General features: G+C 47.5%; 1 protein-coding gene across 3 annotated transcripts in view; it reads right to left on the bottom strand.

Moving 5' to 3' along the window:
* Nucleotides 1–17480, bottom strand: part of LOC120404657 (coiled-coil domain-containing protein 169-like) — a 55890-nt gene that overhangs the window by 34136 nt on the left and 4274 nt on the right. The window contains exons 1-4 of one of the 3 annotated variants that reach the window (XM_039537540.1): nucleotides 15262–15532; nucleotides 4072–4154; nucleotides 935–1045; nucleotides 782–822 (exon numbers count right to left, since the gene is read on the bottom strand). In XM_039537540.1, the coding sequence (XP_039393474.1) occupies nucleotides 782–822; nucleotides 935–1045; nucleotides 4072–4154; nucleotides 15262–15344 (318 nt within the window). In that variant the 5' untranslated portion in view covers nucleotides 15345–15532. Of the gene's footprint in view, nucleotides 1–781; nucleotides 823–934; nucleotides 1046–4071; nucleotides 4155–15261; nucleotides 15533–17480 lie in introns of those variants that run through there. The other 2 variants (XM_039537533.1, XM_039537549.1) reach the window with 2 other exon arrangements.

A 17480-nucleotide genomic window follows, 5' to 3' on the forward strand; every position in this document is an offset into this window, starting at 1 on the left:
ATTGCCCTACCGTATACTACTTCTGCCTATATTACATGGATTCTCTATTTCTTTGTTCCCTGACAGACAACAGAATGGGAGGAGCAAAGGGCCTTAAAGTAAGAGTATCTGGATCTTGAGAGGTTAAAAAACAAAAGAAAAATCCAGAATTCTACTTTGTTTTCACTCTGCCCCCTTGTGCACACACATTATGGGTGAAGATCTCTGTGCTTCCCGAGTGCCATTCCCTAACCAGGCTCATTCATACTGGTCAATTTTTCGGGCTTTGGGTGAATGTGAAGTCTGCATGACTTTGGAGGAAGTGAAGTTAAAGAAATTAAAATGCTTAAGCCATTTTGTATTGTACAAATGTAACATTTATTCTACAGTGAGGATTTCCCCATATATATGTTGTGTACAATGTATTTGTAATAGTACTAAATGCATCGAGAATATACATTATATATAAATTATGAATTGAAACTGTCCAGGTTTGACTCATGATTTAGCACCCAATCATGCAGTCTTTACTCAGTAAAAACTCCCACTGTAATATGTAAGATTATATATCTCAGGATTCATGTCTTATGTATCCCCTATTTACTTGTTTTACTATAGGTCTTACAAGTTTATAAACAATTGCAGAGGTGAAACAATGAAAAAATAAATGGGTTGATTTTTGTGGCTTCCAGATAGGGCCACTGATTTTTTTCTGGGCTGCAAATGGCTGAAATTATTTAATAATTTCCTTAGCTACAATGAATTGTTAGATGCTTACGCAATTAAACGCCAATCTACTCACCACAGGCATTTGATCAAAGGAGCGAATAGAAGATAATCTATCTGTAACAGAAGACAATCTATCTGTAAATAAGCAAAATATGTGATACCTTGATATTTTTCTCTCATATTCATAAAATTATATATTAATGTATCTATGAAGGCACATTTCTACCTGTTGGATTTCCACGAATATGTTCCATCTTTTCTTGAAGAAGACCAGTTTGCCTTTCTAGTTGTCTGTTCAATTCTACTTGTGTCTCATACCTGGTTTTCCATTCATTACCTCAAAAGAAACACAAAGTTGTTATATTTATTTCCAAAATTTAATTCATACCACTAGAATTAGAAATTGCCTTTTTCACCTCCTTTTGGAGCCTGGCACCCCACATTTGTGTAACCAAGAAAGTGTCCATTTACAGACAAGGGAACTTGAAAAAGATACTAGGTGAAATACTGGCCCCCGGAAGTCAATGGGAGTTTTGCAATTTACTTCTGTGGGTGCGTCTACACTGCAACGTAAACCCAGGATTAGTGGGACTCGAGTCAGCTGACCTGTGTCCAGGAACCCCTGGGCTTGAGCATCTACATTGTATTTTAAACCTAAATTAAGAATTTCATGACCTGTGCTGGAATGTAAGGCTCTGGTGTCCACACTGCAGTCAGTGTGCAGACCCAAGTCACAGTAACCATATCCCAGAACCCCTAGCTTGCCCCCTGCCCTCTGAAATGAGACCTGCTCTAGCTCTAGAAACGTGGTGCACTGTGGGAAAACTTTACTGCCTGCTCTGCACATTACCAGGAAGCAGCTCACTCTGGAAAAGGCTTGATCAGTTTGCTCTCCATTACAAACCCAGGGGAAGCTCTCTGATAGTATGTTTGCAGATCAGCAATCAGAACAGAATGGGTTAACGCTGACCTGAGCTGCTGCCGTTTCCCAGGGGGAGAGGTGTTTCTGTTTTCAATAGAATAGATTGCAGATTGTTGGGATAGAGAGGACTAAGGAAGTTGTCCAATTGTGGGATACTTCCAGATGACTCTGGGGACCTGAGTCAAATGGGGCTGTGGCTACACTGCAAAGCAATAAGGCTCAGACCCTGGGTCCCAGCTTGACTTCAGCTTGGACCTGATAGCCCTGCAGGGTCCTGGAACCTTGGGTCTACGCTCTTGGTTTGTGCAATTGCAGTGTAGACACAAGGGGGCGGGGTCAAGCACGGTCTCACACTGTAGTGTAGACATATCCAGTGAGGTTAGGATTTCATCCAGTAACTGAAACTTATGTTTTTTTATATTTTTCATTCATGATATGTGAAATAATACAAAATACATGGCTAATGTACTTTTGTAGTCTTTATTATGACTTTATTTTACATCTTCAAGACTCATAGATTCCAAGGCCAAAAGGGACCATTGTGATCATCTAGTCCAGCGGTTCTCAAACTTTAGAAACCTGAGGATCCCCATTTTGATTTTAAAACTTTTGGGGATCCACACACCCTCCTGCTCAGCCCCAGGCCCTGCCCCCAATCCACCCCCTCCCCACCTTTTCCCTTCCCCCACTCACTCCATCCCCCCTCCATCCATTGCTCACTCTCTCCTACCCTCACTCACTTTCACCAGGCTGAGGCAGGGGTTTGGGGTGCAGGAGGGGGTGAGAAGTTCGGGCTGTGGGAGGGAGTTTGGGTGCAGGAGAGGGTGAGGGTTGCAGGCTCTGGGAGGGAGTTTGGGTGCGGGTTGTGGGCTCTGGGCTGGGGCAGGGTATTGGGGTACGGGAGAGGGTGAGGGGTGCAGACTCCGGCCAGGTGGCGCTTACCTCGGGTGGCTCCCAAAAGCGACTGCCACATCTCTCTGGCAGTGGCTCTTGGGTGGGAGGGCCAGGGAGTCTCCGGGCGCTGCCCCTGCCCATAGACACTGCCACCAATGGCCGCAGTTCCTCACCAATGGGAGCTACGGAGTCAGTGCTCGGGGTGGGGGCAGTGTGCGGAAACCCCCCTGCCTCTCCCAGGGGCCATAGGAACGTGCCAGCTGCTTTTGGGAACGGTGCAGAGCAAGGGCTGGTAGGGAGCCTACCTTAGCCCCCGCTGGACTTTTAGCACCTAAAATCTCCCGGTTTGGCTTCAGTAGCCTCCTGGAGATAGAGGAGGGGGAGGAGTTGAGGGAGGGTGGGGGAGGAGTTGATCAGCGGGGTCCACGGACTCCAAGTACCCTTGGGATCCCTCAGGAGTCCACGGACCCCAGTTTGAGAAACACTGATCTAGTCTGACCTCCTGTATAGCACAGGCCATAGAATTTCCCCAAAATAATTCCTAGAACATCTTTTAGAAAAAAATTCTAGTCTTGATTTCAAAATTGTCTACAATAGTGAACCACCATGACCATTGGTAAATTGTTCCAGTGGTTAATTACTCTCATTGTTAAAATGTATGTTTGTACATACTATAAAAACAGTTCCTGGCTGGGGAGGGCTGGAGAGCAAGCAAGTTGGAACATGACTGCAGAGCTGCAGAGAACTCCCTTGCATGGCCAGTGCCACTAGATTCCTGCAGGCAAAAGGTGCAGAGAAGGCTGTGGTCCTGAAGAGGAAGAGCAGAGCGCCCCGGCCAGGGTCGTGAGGATGACAAGTCCCTGGCTGCAGGAAAGGCCACCATGCTGCTGAATGGTTCCTGCCCAGAAACGGAGCCATTCAGCAGCAGGGTGACCTCCTCTGAGGCCAGGGATGACAAAATTTCCTCTCCTCCTCCTTGCAGTCTTGGCCAGGGATCTCTGCTCTGCTGGACCAGAACCAGAGTCTCCTTGACAGCTTGTGCCTGCAGGAATTGGGTGTCACTGGTCCCATGGCATGCAGGGATCCCTCTGCTGTCACAGCCCCACTCCCATTACAGCAGAGCTGCAGAGAGCTCCCTGCATAACCACTGGGCCAGTGACACGGATCCCTGCAGGCACAAGATGTGGGGAAGGCTGCAGTCCTGGCATGGCAAAGAAGAGATCTCCGGCACTCCCAGCTGGTGACTGCAGAGCCATTCAGCAAACAGTAGCTACCCCTGCAGCAGGGACCTTGTCCTCTTCCTCCTCCATGCAGTCCTAGCAGGAGTCTCTGCTCTCCCATGTCAGGGCCACAGCCCCTGCCCCCTCTTCTCCCCCAGCATGCAGGGACCAGGTGTCACTGCACTGAGGCAGCACAGGGAGCTCTCTGCAGTTGTGCTGTCAGGGACCTGCTCACTCACTCCAGTCAGTGTGTCAGCTAAAATCAACATTTACTGACAGTTTTCGATTAAAATTGAATCCTGCCGAGATTAATTATTATTCACTTACCTTCATCCTCAACACTGCTAAGTCTTTTTTCAAGTTCTGTTATCGTGTTTCTCAATTCAAATACTGAGAGTTCAAGCATTTCCCTGTGATAGAGAAGTTAATTAAATGGTTATTTAATTAATCTTCTTACTAACAACAAAATCTAACTTAAATTTTATGTATAGTTGAAGTGTCCTTGTGCTTATATTCTATTATGTACATTGAAGAGACTGAGGCCAGAAGGGACCACCGGATCGTCTAGCTTTACCTCCTGCACATAGGCTACTAAACCCTACTCAGTTGCCCCGGTAGTAAATCCAGTAAACTGGATTAGATTAAAATGTTACAGACCTCAGAAGACTAAACTACTGTGTGCCTTAGGCAGGGAACTGGAGGGACTGAGGTGCACGAATGCCTGAGGCACGTGCAATGGCAGGGAAAGGATTTGGTGAGACATACCTAGATGATCCTAGCAAGTGAGCTAGATTCATGCTGCAGAGAAAGGTGAAAAACAAAAACAGCCCCCCTCCCAAACCACACCAAAAATCCCAAGGTTCCTGGCAATCTAACTTGGGGGGGAAATTCCTTCCCAATCCCCAAAATGGTGATCAGTATGACTTTGAACATGTAAGCAAGATCCGCTAGCCATGCATCTCAAAGAGAATTCTCTGTACCGCCTCCACGCGCACCAGTCCACTCTGTCCAATGTCTCATCATTACAATATTTTTCTCTAGGGTTGCTACAGTGCTTTAGAAATATAGAGGCATTTCTGAAATTTTGTGATTGGAGACATTTTCATAAGAAGATAACATACTATCTCTAAATATCAATATTTGTCTGGCAAAACATCATGTGTTAAGCTAATGAACTAATGATTATCTTAGTTCTTGATACATACGAGTACACTTGAGAAAAGTGCTATTGGAAATTCTGATCTTAGTTTAACTCAGAACTCAGTGCTTAGAGACTAATAATCATTCTTCTAGATACTTTTTGGCCACATATTATGACAATGACTTAGATTTCATTCAGAACTAATTGTCAAAGTATAGAATAACTAGCAGCTAAACCCAGGGTTTGAAATAGTATATAACTAGTATATTCACAGTCCATTTTAGTCAATTTAATGGTCATATGATTTTAAAAATAGTAAATTTGATGATTTCAGCTATTTAAATGTGAAATTTCACGGTGTTGTAATTGTAGGAGTCCTGACCCAAAAAGGAGTTGTGGGGGGGAGTGTCACAAGGTTATTGTAGGGGGGGTTGTATTGTAGGGGGTATGGTACTACTACCCTTACTTCTGCGCTGCTGCTGGCAGTGGTGCTGCCTTCGGAGGTGGGCAGCTGGAGAGCAGCAGCTGCTGGCTGGGAGCCCAGCTCTGAAGGCAGAGCCGCTGCTGGCAGCAGCACAGAAGTAAGGATGGCATGGTATGGTATTGCCACTCTTACTTCTGTGCTGCTGCTTGCAGAGATGGGCCCTTAGTTAGCAGCTGCCGCTCTCCAGCCACCCAGCTCTGAAAACAGCAGCACAGAAGTAAGGGTGGAATAATATGGCACTGCTGCTGGCGGGGTGCTGTCTTCAGAGCTGGGTGCCCGGCCAATAGTCGCTACTCTCCAGCCACTGAGCTCTGAAGGCAGCGCAGAAGTAAGGGTGGCAATACCGCTAAAATAACTTTGTGACCCCCCTGCAACTACCTTTTGGGAAGGACCCCCAATTTGAGAAATGCTGCTCTCCCCCATGAAATCTGTATAGTATAGGATAAAAGCACAAAAATATTATACAGATTTCATGGTCTGTGAGGCGTTTTTCATGGCCGGTGAATTTGGTAGGGCTCTATATATAACAAATAGAAAATTTCCTCTAGATATATAGGAACTAAGCCACTATTATTTTTATTACTTAAGCTTTAATTTGAAAAAAAAAAAAAAGTTTAGCACTTTAGAGTGTGAAATGTCTACAAAATATACAAACTGTCAATTGTATTGGAAATTTAAGCTTTGATTGAATCAAGCATTTATGAGCGATTTGACAGTGGGAGTAGTCACTGAGAAGTGACATGATTTTTGCATTTCCACCCATTCAGGTATCCAGTCAGTGTTAGTGAGATATGCTTTCCATAATGCTTTAATACCAGTTTAAATGGACAAAATGGTTAATATTTCAGCAGAAAGCCTAAATATTAAACTCCACAATTATCTTTCTGATAATTATTTATTATTTAAAATCATATATTCTCTATATAAATCTTGGCACTTTACAAACACAGCTTAAGACACATTCCCCATTCAGTTTACAATCTAAGTTCCTGATCCTTAAGAACATAAAAACAGCCATAGTGGGTCAGAACAAAGGTCCATCTAGCCCAGTATCCTGTCTTCCGACAGTGGCCAATGCCAGGTGTCCCCAGAGGGAATGAACAGAACAGGTAATCATCAAGTGATCCATTCAGTGTCACCCAATCGTAGGCCTGGTCTACACTAGGGGGCGGGAGCGATGAGAGATACGCAACTTCAGCTATGGGAATAGCATAGCTGAAGTCGAAGTCTCTTATTCTGACTTACCTCCCGTCCTCACGGTGCGGGATCGACGCCGCTACCGCTGTTCGCCCTGGTGGAGTTCCGGAGTTGATGGGCGCGCATTCGGGGATCGATATATCACGTCTAGATGAGACGCGATATATCGATCCCCGATAAACCGCTCGCTACCCGCCAATCCGGCGGGTAGTGTAGACATACCCCCAGCTTCTGACAAACAGAGACTAGGGACACCATCCCGCCCATCCTGGCTAATAGCCATTGATGGACCTATCCTCCATGCAGGGCCGGCTTTAGGCCGATTCCCCCAAATCAGGCCCTGCACTTAAGAGGGCACCGCGCCCAGCCAAAGCGTGGCAACCCCGCGGCCCCGCTCCCCTGGCCGGAGCCCAGCAACCCCGTGACCCACTTCCCCAGTGGAGCGCGGCACGGCCCCGCTCCCCCAGTCAGAGCACCAGCCAGAGTGCGGCAAGCCCGCAGCCCTGCTCCCTGGGCCAGAGCGCCGGCCAGAGTGCTGCAAGACCGTGGCCCCGCTCCTCCCACCAGAGCGCAGCAATCTCCATGGCCCCACTACCCCAGCTGGAGCGCGGCAATCCCCGTGGCCCCGCTACCCTGGCCAGAGCCCAGCAACCCTGTGACCCACTTCCCCAGCGGAGCGTGGCAAGCCCCGTGGCCCCACTCCCCCAATCAGAGCACTGGCCAGAGCGCGGCAAGTCCCCCGACCCAGTGCCAGCCGGCACGTGGCAAGTCCTGCAGCCTTGCTCCCCCGGCCAGAGCGCCGGGCGAAGCACTGCAAATCCGTGGCCCTGCTCCTCCCACTGAAGCGCGGCAAGTCCTGCAGCCTCGCTCCCCCGTCCAGAGCACCAGTCGGAGTGCTGCAAGCCCGTGGCCCTGCTGTCCCGGCTGGAGCCCAGCAACCCTGCGGCCCCGCTACCCTGGCCAGAGCCCAGCAACCCCGCGACCCACTTCCCCAGCGGAGTGCAGCAAGCCCTGCAGCCCCGCTCCCCCAGTCAGAGTGCTGGCTGGAGCGTGGCAAGTCCTGCAGCCCCACTCTCCCATCTGGAGAGTGGCAAGCCCCACCGCCCCTTTCCCCCGGCCACAGAGTGGGCAGACAGCTCTAAGCACGCAGCCCCGCTCCCCGGACCGGAGGGCGGCAAGCCCCACGGCCCCTCTCCCCCGGCCGGAGCGCGGCAATCCGAAGTGCCACCGAAGACTCGGAGCGCCGCCCGGTGAGTGCAAGCCCTACAAATTGGGCCCCGCACTTGCTAAAGCCGGCCCTGCCTCCATGAACTTATCTAGTTCTTTTTTGAACCCTGTTATAGTCTTGGCCTTTGCAACATCCTCTGGCAAGTAGTTCTACAGGTTGACTGTACATTGTGTGAAAAAATATTTCCTTTTGTTTTAAACCTGCTGCCTATTCATTTCATTTGGTGACCCCTAGTTCTTGTGTTCTGAAAAGGAGTAGATAATACTGCCTTATTTACTTTCTCCACACCAGTCATGATTTTATAGACCTGTACCATATCTGCTCTTAGTCGTCTCTTTTCCAAGCTGAAAAGTCAAGTCTTATTAATCTCTCCTCATACTGAAGCCATTCCATACCCCTAATAATTTTTGTTGCCCTTTTATGAACCTTTTCCAATTCCAATCTATCTTTTTTGAGATATGGTGATCACATCTGCATGCAGTATTCAAGATGCGGATGTAACATGGATTTATATAGAAGCAATATGATATTTTCTGGCTTATTAGCAATCCCTTTCTTAATGATTCCCAACATTCTGTTCACATTTTAACTGCCACAGCATATTGAGTGGATAGTTTCAGAGAGCTATCCACAATGACTCCAAGATTTCTTTATTGAGTGGTAATAGCTAATTTAGACCCCATCATTTTATATGTATAGTTGGGATTACGTTTTCCAATGTGCATTACTTTGCATTTATCAACACAGAATTTTATCTGCCAGTTTGTTAGCCAATCACCCAGTTTTGTGAGATCTTTTTGTAGCTCTTCACCGTCTGCTTGGGACTCAACTATCTTGAATAGTTTTGTATCACCTGCAAATTTTGACACTTCACTGTTTACCCCTTTTTCCAGATCATTTATGAATATGTTGAATAGGTCTGGTCCCAGAACAGGCCCCAGGGGGACACCACAATTTACCTCTCTCCCTTCTGAAAACTGACCACTTACTCCTACCCTTTGTTTCCTATCTTTGAACCAGTTAGCAATCCATGAGAGGACCTTCCCTCTTATTCCATAGCAGCTACTTTGCTTAAGAGCCTTTGGTGAGGGAACTTATCAAAGGCTTTTTGAAAATATCGATATCAATTGGATCCCTCTTGTCCACTTGCTTGTTGACCCCCTCAAAGAATTCTATTAGATTGGTGAGGCATGATTTCCCTTTACAAAAACTATGTGGACTCTTCCCCAACAGATTATGTTCATCTATGTGTCTGACAATTCTGTTCCTTACTATAGCTTCAACCAATTTGCTCGGTACTGAAGTCAGGCTTACTGGCCTATAATTGCCGAGGTCACCTCTGGGGCCCTTTTTAAAAATTGGTGTCACATTAGCTATCCTCCAGTCATTTGGTACAGAAACTGATTTAAATGATAGATTACAAACTAGTTAGTAGTTCTGCAATTTCACATTTCAGTTCCTTCAGAACTCTTGGGTGAATACCATCCGGTCCTGGTGACTTATTACTGTTTAGTTTATCGATTTGTTCCGAAAACCTCCTCTAATGACACTTCAATCTGCCTCAATTAGGTTCCTCTTTGTTACCTAATAAGAATGGCTCAGATTTAGGAATTTCCCTCACTTCCTCAGCCAGGAAGACCAAAGCAAAGAATTCATTTCGTTTCTCTGCAATGGCCTTATCGTCCTTGAGTGCTCCTTTAGCATCTCGATCACCAAGTGGTCCCAGTGGTTGTTTAGCAGGCTTCCTGCTTCTGATGTACTTCAAAAAAATTGCTATTACTTTTTGAGTCTTTGGCTAGCTGTTCTTCAAATGCTTTTTTTGGCCTTCCTAATTATATTTTTACACTTCATTTGTCAGAGTTTATGGTTCTTTCTATTTTCCTCACTAGGATTTAACTTCCACTTTTTAAAGGATGACTTTTTGTCCCTCACTGCTTCTTTTACTTTGTTGTTTAGCCACAGTGGCACTTTTTTGGTTCTCTTACTATGTTTTTTAATTTGGGGTATACATTTAAGTTGAGCCTCTCTTGTGGTGTCTTTCAAAAGTTTCCATGCAGCTTGCAGGGATTTCACTTTTGGCACCGTACCTTTTAATTTCTGTTTAACTAACTTCCTCATTTTTGTGTAGTTCCCCTTTTTGAAATTAAATGTTACAGTGTTGAGCTGCTGTGGTGTTTTCCCCGCCACAGGGATGTTAAATTTAATTATATTATGGTCACTGTTACCAAATGGTCCAACTATATTCACCTCTTGGACCAAATCCTGTGCTTCATTTAGGACTAAATGAAGAATTGCCTCTCTTCTTGTGGGTTCCAGGACTAGCTGCTCCAAGAAGCAGTCATTTAAGGTGTCAAGAAACTTTATCTCTGCATCCCATTCTGAAGTGACATATACTTAAGTCAATATGGGGATAGTTGAAATCCCCCATTATTATTGAGTTTTTAATTTTTATAGCCATTCTAATCGCCCTGAGCAATTCACAGTCACTATCACCATACTGGTCAGGTGGTCGGTAATATATCCCTAATCATAGAATATCAGGGTTGGAAGGGACCTCAGGAGGTCATCTAGTCCACGCCCCCTGCTCAAAGCAGGACCAATCCCCAGACAGATTTTTGCCCCAAATCCTTAAATGGCCCCCTCAAGGATTGGGCTCATAACCCTGGGTTTAGCAGGCCAATGCTCAAACCACTGAGCTATCCCTCCCTAATGCTATATTCTTATTATTAGAGCATGGAATTACTATCCATAGAGATTCTATGATACAGTTTGGTTCATTTAAGATTTTTACTTCATTTGATTCTATGATTTCTCTCACATTTAGTGCCACTACTACCCCACCAGCACAACCTGTTCTGTCCTGCTGATATATTTTGTACCCTGGTAGTACTGTGTCCCATTGATTATCCTTCATTCCACCAAGTTTCTGCAATGCTTATTACATCAATATCCTCATTTAATACAAGGCACTCTAGTTCACGCATCTTATTATGCAGTATTTGTGTATAAGCACTTTAAAAACTTGTCACTACTTAGCTGTCTGCCATTAAACAACGTAATTGAATGGGACTCTTTTTTATTTGACTGTTTCTCATCAGATCCTACCTGTATTTTATCATTTTCCATCCTCTCCTCCTTATTAGGACATAGAGAATCCCCATTAATAAATACTCCCCTAAGAGATATCTCTGTCCAAACCACGTACTCCTCCATACCTGTTGGCTTTCCCCTAGCCCTTAGTTTAAAAACTGCTCTATGACCTTTTTAATTTTAAGTGCCAGCAATCTGGTTCCATTTTGGTTTAGGTGGAGCCCATCCTTCTTGTATAGACTCCCCCTTTCCCAAAAGTTTCCCCAGTTCCTAATAAATCTAAACCCCTCCTCCCTACCCTACACCATTGTCTAATCCACACATTGAGATCTTGCAGTTCTGCCTGTCTAACTGGCCCTGCATGTGAAACTGGAAGCATTTCAGAGAATGCTACCATGGAGGTCCTGGACTTCAGTCTCTTACCTAGCAGCCTAAATTTGGCCTTTCTCCTATCCTTCCCTATGTCATTGTACATGTATCACGACCACCAGCTCCTCCCTAGCACTACACATAAGTCTATATAGATATCTTGAGAGATCCGAAACCTTCGCACCATGCAGGCAAGTCACCATGCAGTTCTCCCGGTCATCGTAAACCCAACTATGTATGTTTCTAATGATCGAATCCCTCATGACTATTACCTGTCTCTTCCTAAAAAACGGAGACGTATCCTCAGTGTGAGAGGATACCTCAAGGCCTGGAAGGAAGGCCCCAACTATGGTATCGTTTCTCTCTGCTCCAGTTGGATATTCTCCTTCCTTTAGACTTTCATCCTCCTCAATAGCAGAGAGGCTGTCAGACCGGGGGTGAGACCGTTCTACTGTGTTCCAGAAAGTCTCATCTATGTACCTCTCTATCTCCCTTAGCTCCTCCAGTTCAGCCACTCTGGTCTCCAAAGCCCATACATGGTTTCTGAGGGACAGGAACTCCTTGCACTGAATGCATATATACGCCACCTACCCATAGGGCAGGTAATCATACATGCTGCATTGGATGCAATAAACTGGATAGCCCCCATTCTGTTGCTGGACTTCTGCCTGCATTCTCTTTTTACTCCTGCAGCTCATTCCTTTGTTGTTGTTTTGTTTTTATCAGGGGGTGTTTTTGGCTTTAAATTTAAAGAATGTTGAGTGTATCTAGCCCCATCTCAAACTCCCCCTCAAAACTCCAGTGTTAGCTGCTCCTGTTCGCTACCTGCTATGGTCGCTTAGGAGCTCGCTTTTTAAAGCCCTGGTCTTCATGAGTACCTCCGTCCCCTAGTTAAGGGTTGATGGGTGCTAATGGGCTTAGGGATCAAAGCCTCATTAAGAAGCTCTCAGCCTTGCCTAGCAGGCCATTAGGCTCACTACACAGTCCCCCAAACAAATGGACTGAGCCATGCAGGTGGACTCTTAAATTTGCAAAGACACCACCAGTTTGTGCAGACATGATTGCAGGACTGGAGCCTAAAGTGAACAAAAACACTGGACTAACAGGAATGTAAGGTAAGGAAAAAGGATTACAGATGAGAAAAAGATAGAAAGGGCTACTGGAAAAGTGAGGTTTAAGGAGAGGGAGAGAATGAGTGATGTGAGTGAACAAGAAAATGGCAACTGTTCCAAGTACAGGATGCAACATGGTAGAATACGTGAATCCCAGAGTGGGAGAAAAAGATGACTCAAGCAGCATCTCCAGGACTACCATACTGCTGGTAGCAGAAATGACATCAGTTTTCAGTAAAATGACAGCATCTAAACAGCCAAATCAATGATCAGAGGAGCAGGAAGGCAAACATGGGATGGGAAGCTGAAGAATTGACATATCAGGGAAGAGATAGGAAAGGAACTAGTTGTGGGGAAGCTGGGGCCTGCAAATGTTAAGGGTTTCAAAAGAAGCCCCCAGTCCAAGAGGAGGTTGGGCCAGATAACCCAGGGAGGCTGGAAGTCTCCAGGGGGAAGGGGAGAGCGGAGAGAAGTCCTAATTTACTCCTTGCTCCAGTCATTCTTTGTCCCCATCCACTTCAGATTTGGGAGGAGGGGCACAGGGGCAGGAGGGTAACAAAACAATTGTTGGTTTGAACAGAAGACACCAACAGGAAGGGAGAAAGTCAGAGAGTTAGCATACTGCAAGGAAAACATGAGGAGGATGGAGAGAGTTGAGATAAATGCATGAGAGGGCAGGGTTAGAGGCAAGAAGATCATGAGGGTATCTGACGACTGCTGCTCCCACCCCAAAAGAAGGAGCCAGTGGGTTTCAGAGATATTTTACTCCTGGGGGAATTCTGCACCAAAAAAATTGAAAGTTATGCACACGATATTTTAAAATTCTGCAAAATTCTGCATATTTTATTTGTCAACATAACACAATCTGATCATGCCAACTTCAATTATTTTGGTAATTTATTTCAAAATATTGTCAGCAAGTATGTCCATAACAATACAAAAAAAGATTCAGGATTTTTTTATTTTTTTTAGCAAATGGATTCCCTACTAGGCATATTAATATAGAACTTTGAGTAATTCATTTAAACTACAACTCAGAAACGTATTTCCCACATCCCTCTGAAGTGGTGCAAAGGCTTGAGGGAGTTAGGGGAAACAGAGGAGCTGAGGGAGAGGGAAGGAACAGGGGAGTGAACCTGAAGGGTTGTTGGTGTGGGTGGGAGAAGTATGGAACAGTTTCTTTTGGAGGGGGAGGGATTGTTAGGGAGTTGGCGACCTTCTTCTCTACAGACCCTGACTGACACCTAACCTCTACCATTTCATCAGGCACATCTGCCCCCATCCCTACGTGTCCCTGTAGTCCCCCTAACTCCCTCATCCCCATGTGACCCAGAGTTCCCCTCCCATTCAGACACTGGCTCAGTGCTGTCACCCCACTAACTCCTGTGCCCACGCCCCAGTCTGTCCCCCCTACTAGCTCTTCTGAACCCATCTGTGACCTCCCCCATCCCCGCAGCTCTGTGTGCCCCACGGTGCCTCCTAACCTGGCTCCATTGGCAGCCTGCTGCTAACTGTTAGTGCCAGTCAGCGGCCTCTGGCGGGTGAAAGGCGGAACTGCCACACTTCTTCTACAGAATGTATTTTCTGCAGAAAAAAATAAGTCTGCATCCAACAAGAAGTCTGCACATGTGCAGTGGCACACAATTCCCCCAGGAGTAATATTTGCTGACAGCAGAAGGATGGTGAGACTCAGGAATCTGGGGTTCCATTCCATACTCTGGAGGGGAGTGTGTTGTAGTAGGCACAGAGTTGTCTGCCCATTTTCCTCAAGCTTGACCCTTTCTGCCCCAGGCTCTTCAATGTGTCCTAGTCCTGTCTCTTCCTCACCCCTGACTTCATGTCCCACTTGCCTCACCTAGGCAGTCCAGTCTCCACACCTCAGGCTTCTCATCCCCCTTTTAGTCTCCTTGCCCAGCAAATCTTAATTTCACCTCTCCAGACTTCCCATCCCAGTCCCAGCTTCCTTGCCCACTATTCCCAATTCCACTCCTCCCACTCTCTTTGCCCAGAGAGTCCCAGTCTGCCTCCTAAAGCCTCATTCAGTTTCAGTCTCCTCCAACCTAGTAACTCCCAAGTCCTCCATTTCCCTTCCTAGCTCCCAGTTTAATTGGTCAGCCAGTTCCACTCTCCTCCCACCTCAACTCCCTCCACCACGAAAGCCTCCAAATACCAGCTTCTTCCCCGCAGGCTCTGTGTCCCATCTACTTCCCCCAGAACATCTGTAGCTTTTGCCCTCTCTGCATGCATCAGGCAGCTTCCTTCTCCAGGCTACCAGTAGGTCACTCCGAGCACAAACAAAACAAGGCTCCCTGCTCTCAATTCAAGTACCCAGACCCAGTACAGTCTGCAGCAGCCCAGCGCAGATGGAATCTTTGAGGAATTTAGCTGCTAAAATCTATGAGCATGTGCATATTTTTCAACTTGGTCAAATCTGTGTGAACTTCATGGGGCTGGCAAGCGGCACATCCCTAGCACAAAGGCCACCCTTGGCCAAATGTCAAGCTCCTGCTTCAAAGCAGGCAGGCGCTAGAGCAGCTCAAAGCAAAGGTTGTGAGAACATTGCAGCAGAGAGAAAACATTTCCTCGGCCTCATTCTCTAAAACAGCTGGAGCCTGGAGCAACTTGGCTGACCTTTTCCCAAAACAACTCAGCCCCATGCAGACACCAGCCTGGAGACGTTCAGCCCCAGTGCTCGAGGGGCGGCAAAGCTAGAAGCACCTGACAGCGGGGTGTTATAATGGAGAGCACTAGGCAACCCTCTACCAGGCAGGCGCTAGTCTCCTAGCTAGGAGCCTTTCCCTGGCGTACCCCGCAGCACAGCCCACGCTGACTCCCAGGCACTGCTGCAGGCACCGAGCGCGGCCCCTTTCCCCACCGCTCTGGGACGGGAACTCACTTCATCTGCTTCTCCTGCCCCAGCTCCAGCCGGAGCTGCTCAGAGCCCAGGGCGCTGGAGTCCCCGTCCCCGCCTTCTCCCATCGCTGCCCGCAGCAGCCCCGAGACCCTGCCTGCCACGGGGCGTGTGCGCGCGCGCTCGTCTCCTGGGAGAGGAGGCAGCCTAAGGGGGCGGGGGAGGAGAGAGGGGAGTAGCCACACGAGCCATAGATCAAACGGCCCATCCCGGACACGTGACAGCCACTCCGGGAGGGGGCAGGTCACATGAGTCGCGCAGGATCACGTGACAGCGGGCTAGGGAAAGAATCTCGAGGGCGCTGGCGGGAAGACGCGCGCGACTCAAGCCCCTGACTCTTGGGCTGCGCGCGGCGCCGGCTCGCTGAGAATGGCTGCGCGCGCGCCCCCGTGTCTCGCCACCGACGGGGCGTACGGGCGGCTGGCGGCTGCGCTAGGTAACGGGAGGGGCCGCGCGGGGCAGCCGCTCTGCAGAGGCTCACGCGCCCGGCGACGGGCCGCCTCCCGCTGGGCCCTACGCTCAGCGCCGGAGCCGCCGCGTCCTGCTCTGGTCACTCGGGCGAGCCGCGCATGGGGCAGCGCCCGTCTGCCTGGCCTGCCGCGCCTGGCCCCTGCACCCCGGCCACGGAGCCGCTCGCCGAGGGGACGCGTGGGGAGCCCAGCCCCGCCCCCCTCCCGTCACAGCGGCCGCCCGCGGCGTTAAACGTCGCTGGCACCGTCTTGGTGGGGTGACCCGACAGCAAATGTGAAAAATCGGGACAGGGGTTGGGGGTAATAGGAGCCTATGTAAGAAAGAGACCCAAAAATTGGGACTGTCCCTATAAAATCGGGGCATCTGGTCACCCTACATGGGTTCGTGCTGGGGCAAAGCAGCGGCACAGATTGACCGACTGAACTGCATCAGCTACCACAGGGGTAACTTCCCGGCTCCAGCCAGATAGATTGATGTGTCTCGGCCTAAGGGCCTGCAATAGTTTAAGTAAAACACCAAGGGAAGCTTTGCAGCCAGTTCTTGCCTCTGTGGGAGTCAGCGGAGTGTGACAGTACAGAGTGTCCTGCAGCACATGGGAACTTTAAACTTCCCATCGAAGCTTAACCTATCATGGCACAGGCTAGACAGTACTTTTTCCATGGCAGAAATTGACCCTTCCTCTCCTACAGTTATAGACTAGAAGAGAGATAAAGAGTGTAATAGAAGGGAGGTGTGCTCCGCTGCCAGCCACATGTGCTCTAGTAGTTCCTCCATAACCGTTCTCTTCAGTACTGTTGCTACAGAGATGGGAGGATTTTATAAGAGTACAATGTAAGGTCAGGTTTGAAGGCACCAAACAGAATGAAGCACTGCATTTTACTTTGCAGACTTGTTTATGGTATGAAAACTTGACTGGAACTTATTTTGCAAATAAATGTAAAATATTACAGAGTTTGCTCAGCTATTGCTTTAATGCCACATATCTGATGCCTCGCCTTCTTTGCTTTGTCTAGAGAAACTCACAAAGGAAGCAGAAAGCTTGGCAGAATACCAGAAACTAATGAAAAAGCATGATACAGCTTTGACCCAGTTAAACAAGAGTTTTGACCAGGTAGGATAAGCTAACTGTTGTCTAAACCACCTTGACCTGTGAAGTGTTTCATGTAGCTGAAGTTGTGTAATGTAGCTCGATCTTCCCCTGTGGTGTAGACAAGGCCTAAATCAATCTAAGCTATGCAAAAAGTCAATCTAAGCTATGTAATTTGAGTTTAGTGGATAGCATAATTCAAATCGGCATAGCTTAAATCTACATACCGCGGGGTCCACACTGTGCTACGTCGACTCCCCTTACTCTTCTCGATCCAGTGGAGTACAAGAGTCGACGGGACAGTGATCTGCGGTTGATTTAGGGGGTCTTCACTAGACCCACTAAATTGACTGCCGATGTATCGATCGCCGCTCATTGATTCCACAGTAAGTATAGACAAGCCCTAATTTGTTAAACCAACGAGGACTGAAGAGCGCAAAACACCTAACATTAACAGCCACTAGTCTAATCTGATATGTATTGGGTTGTATTTTTTTTTTTTTAATTGAACTGGATTCAGTAACATCTGACATAGCTTTAGATCACACAAGCATTTTTGCATTGGCTCTTGGTTCTCTTTTACAGGCAGCTGTGGGCATAATTCCCTCTTATGCTGTACAAGAAGAGTGAGGAACTAGATTCTCTT

Source organism: Mauremys reevesii, linkage group 1 (assembly GCF_016161935.1).
Source record: "Mauremys reevesii isolate NIE-2019 linkage group 1, ASM1616193v1, whole genome shotgun sequence".
Lineage (NCBI taxonomy): Eukaryota > Metazoa > Chordata > Testudines > Geoemydidae > Mauremys > Mauremys reevesii.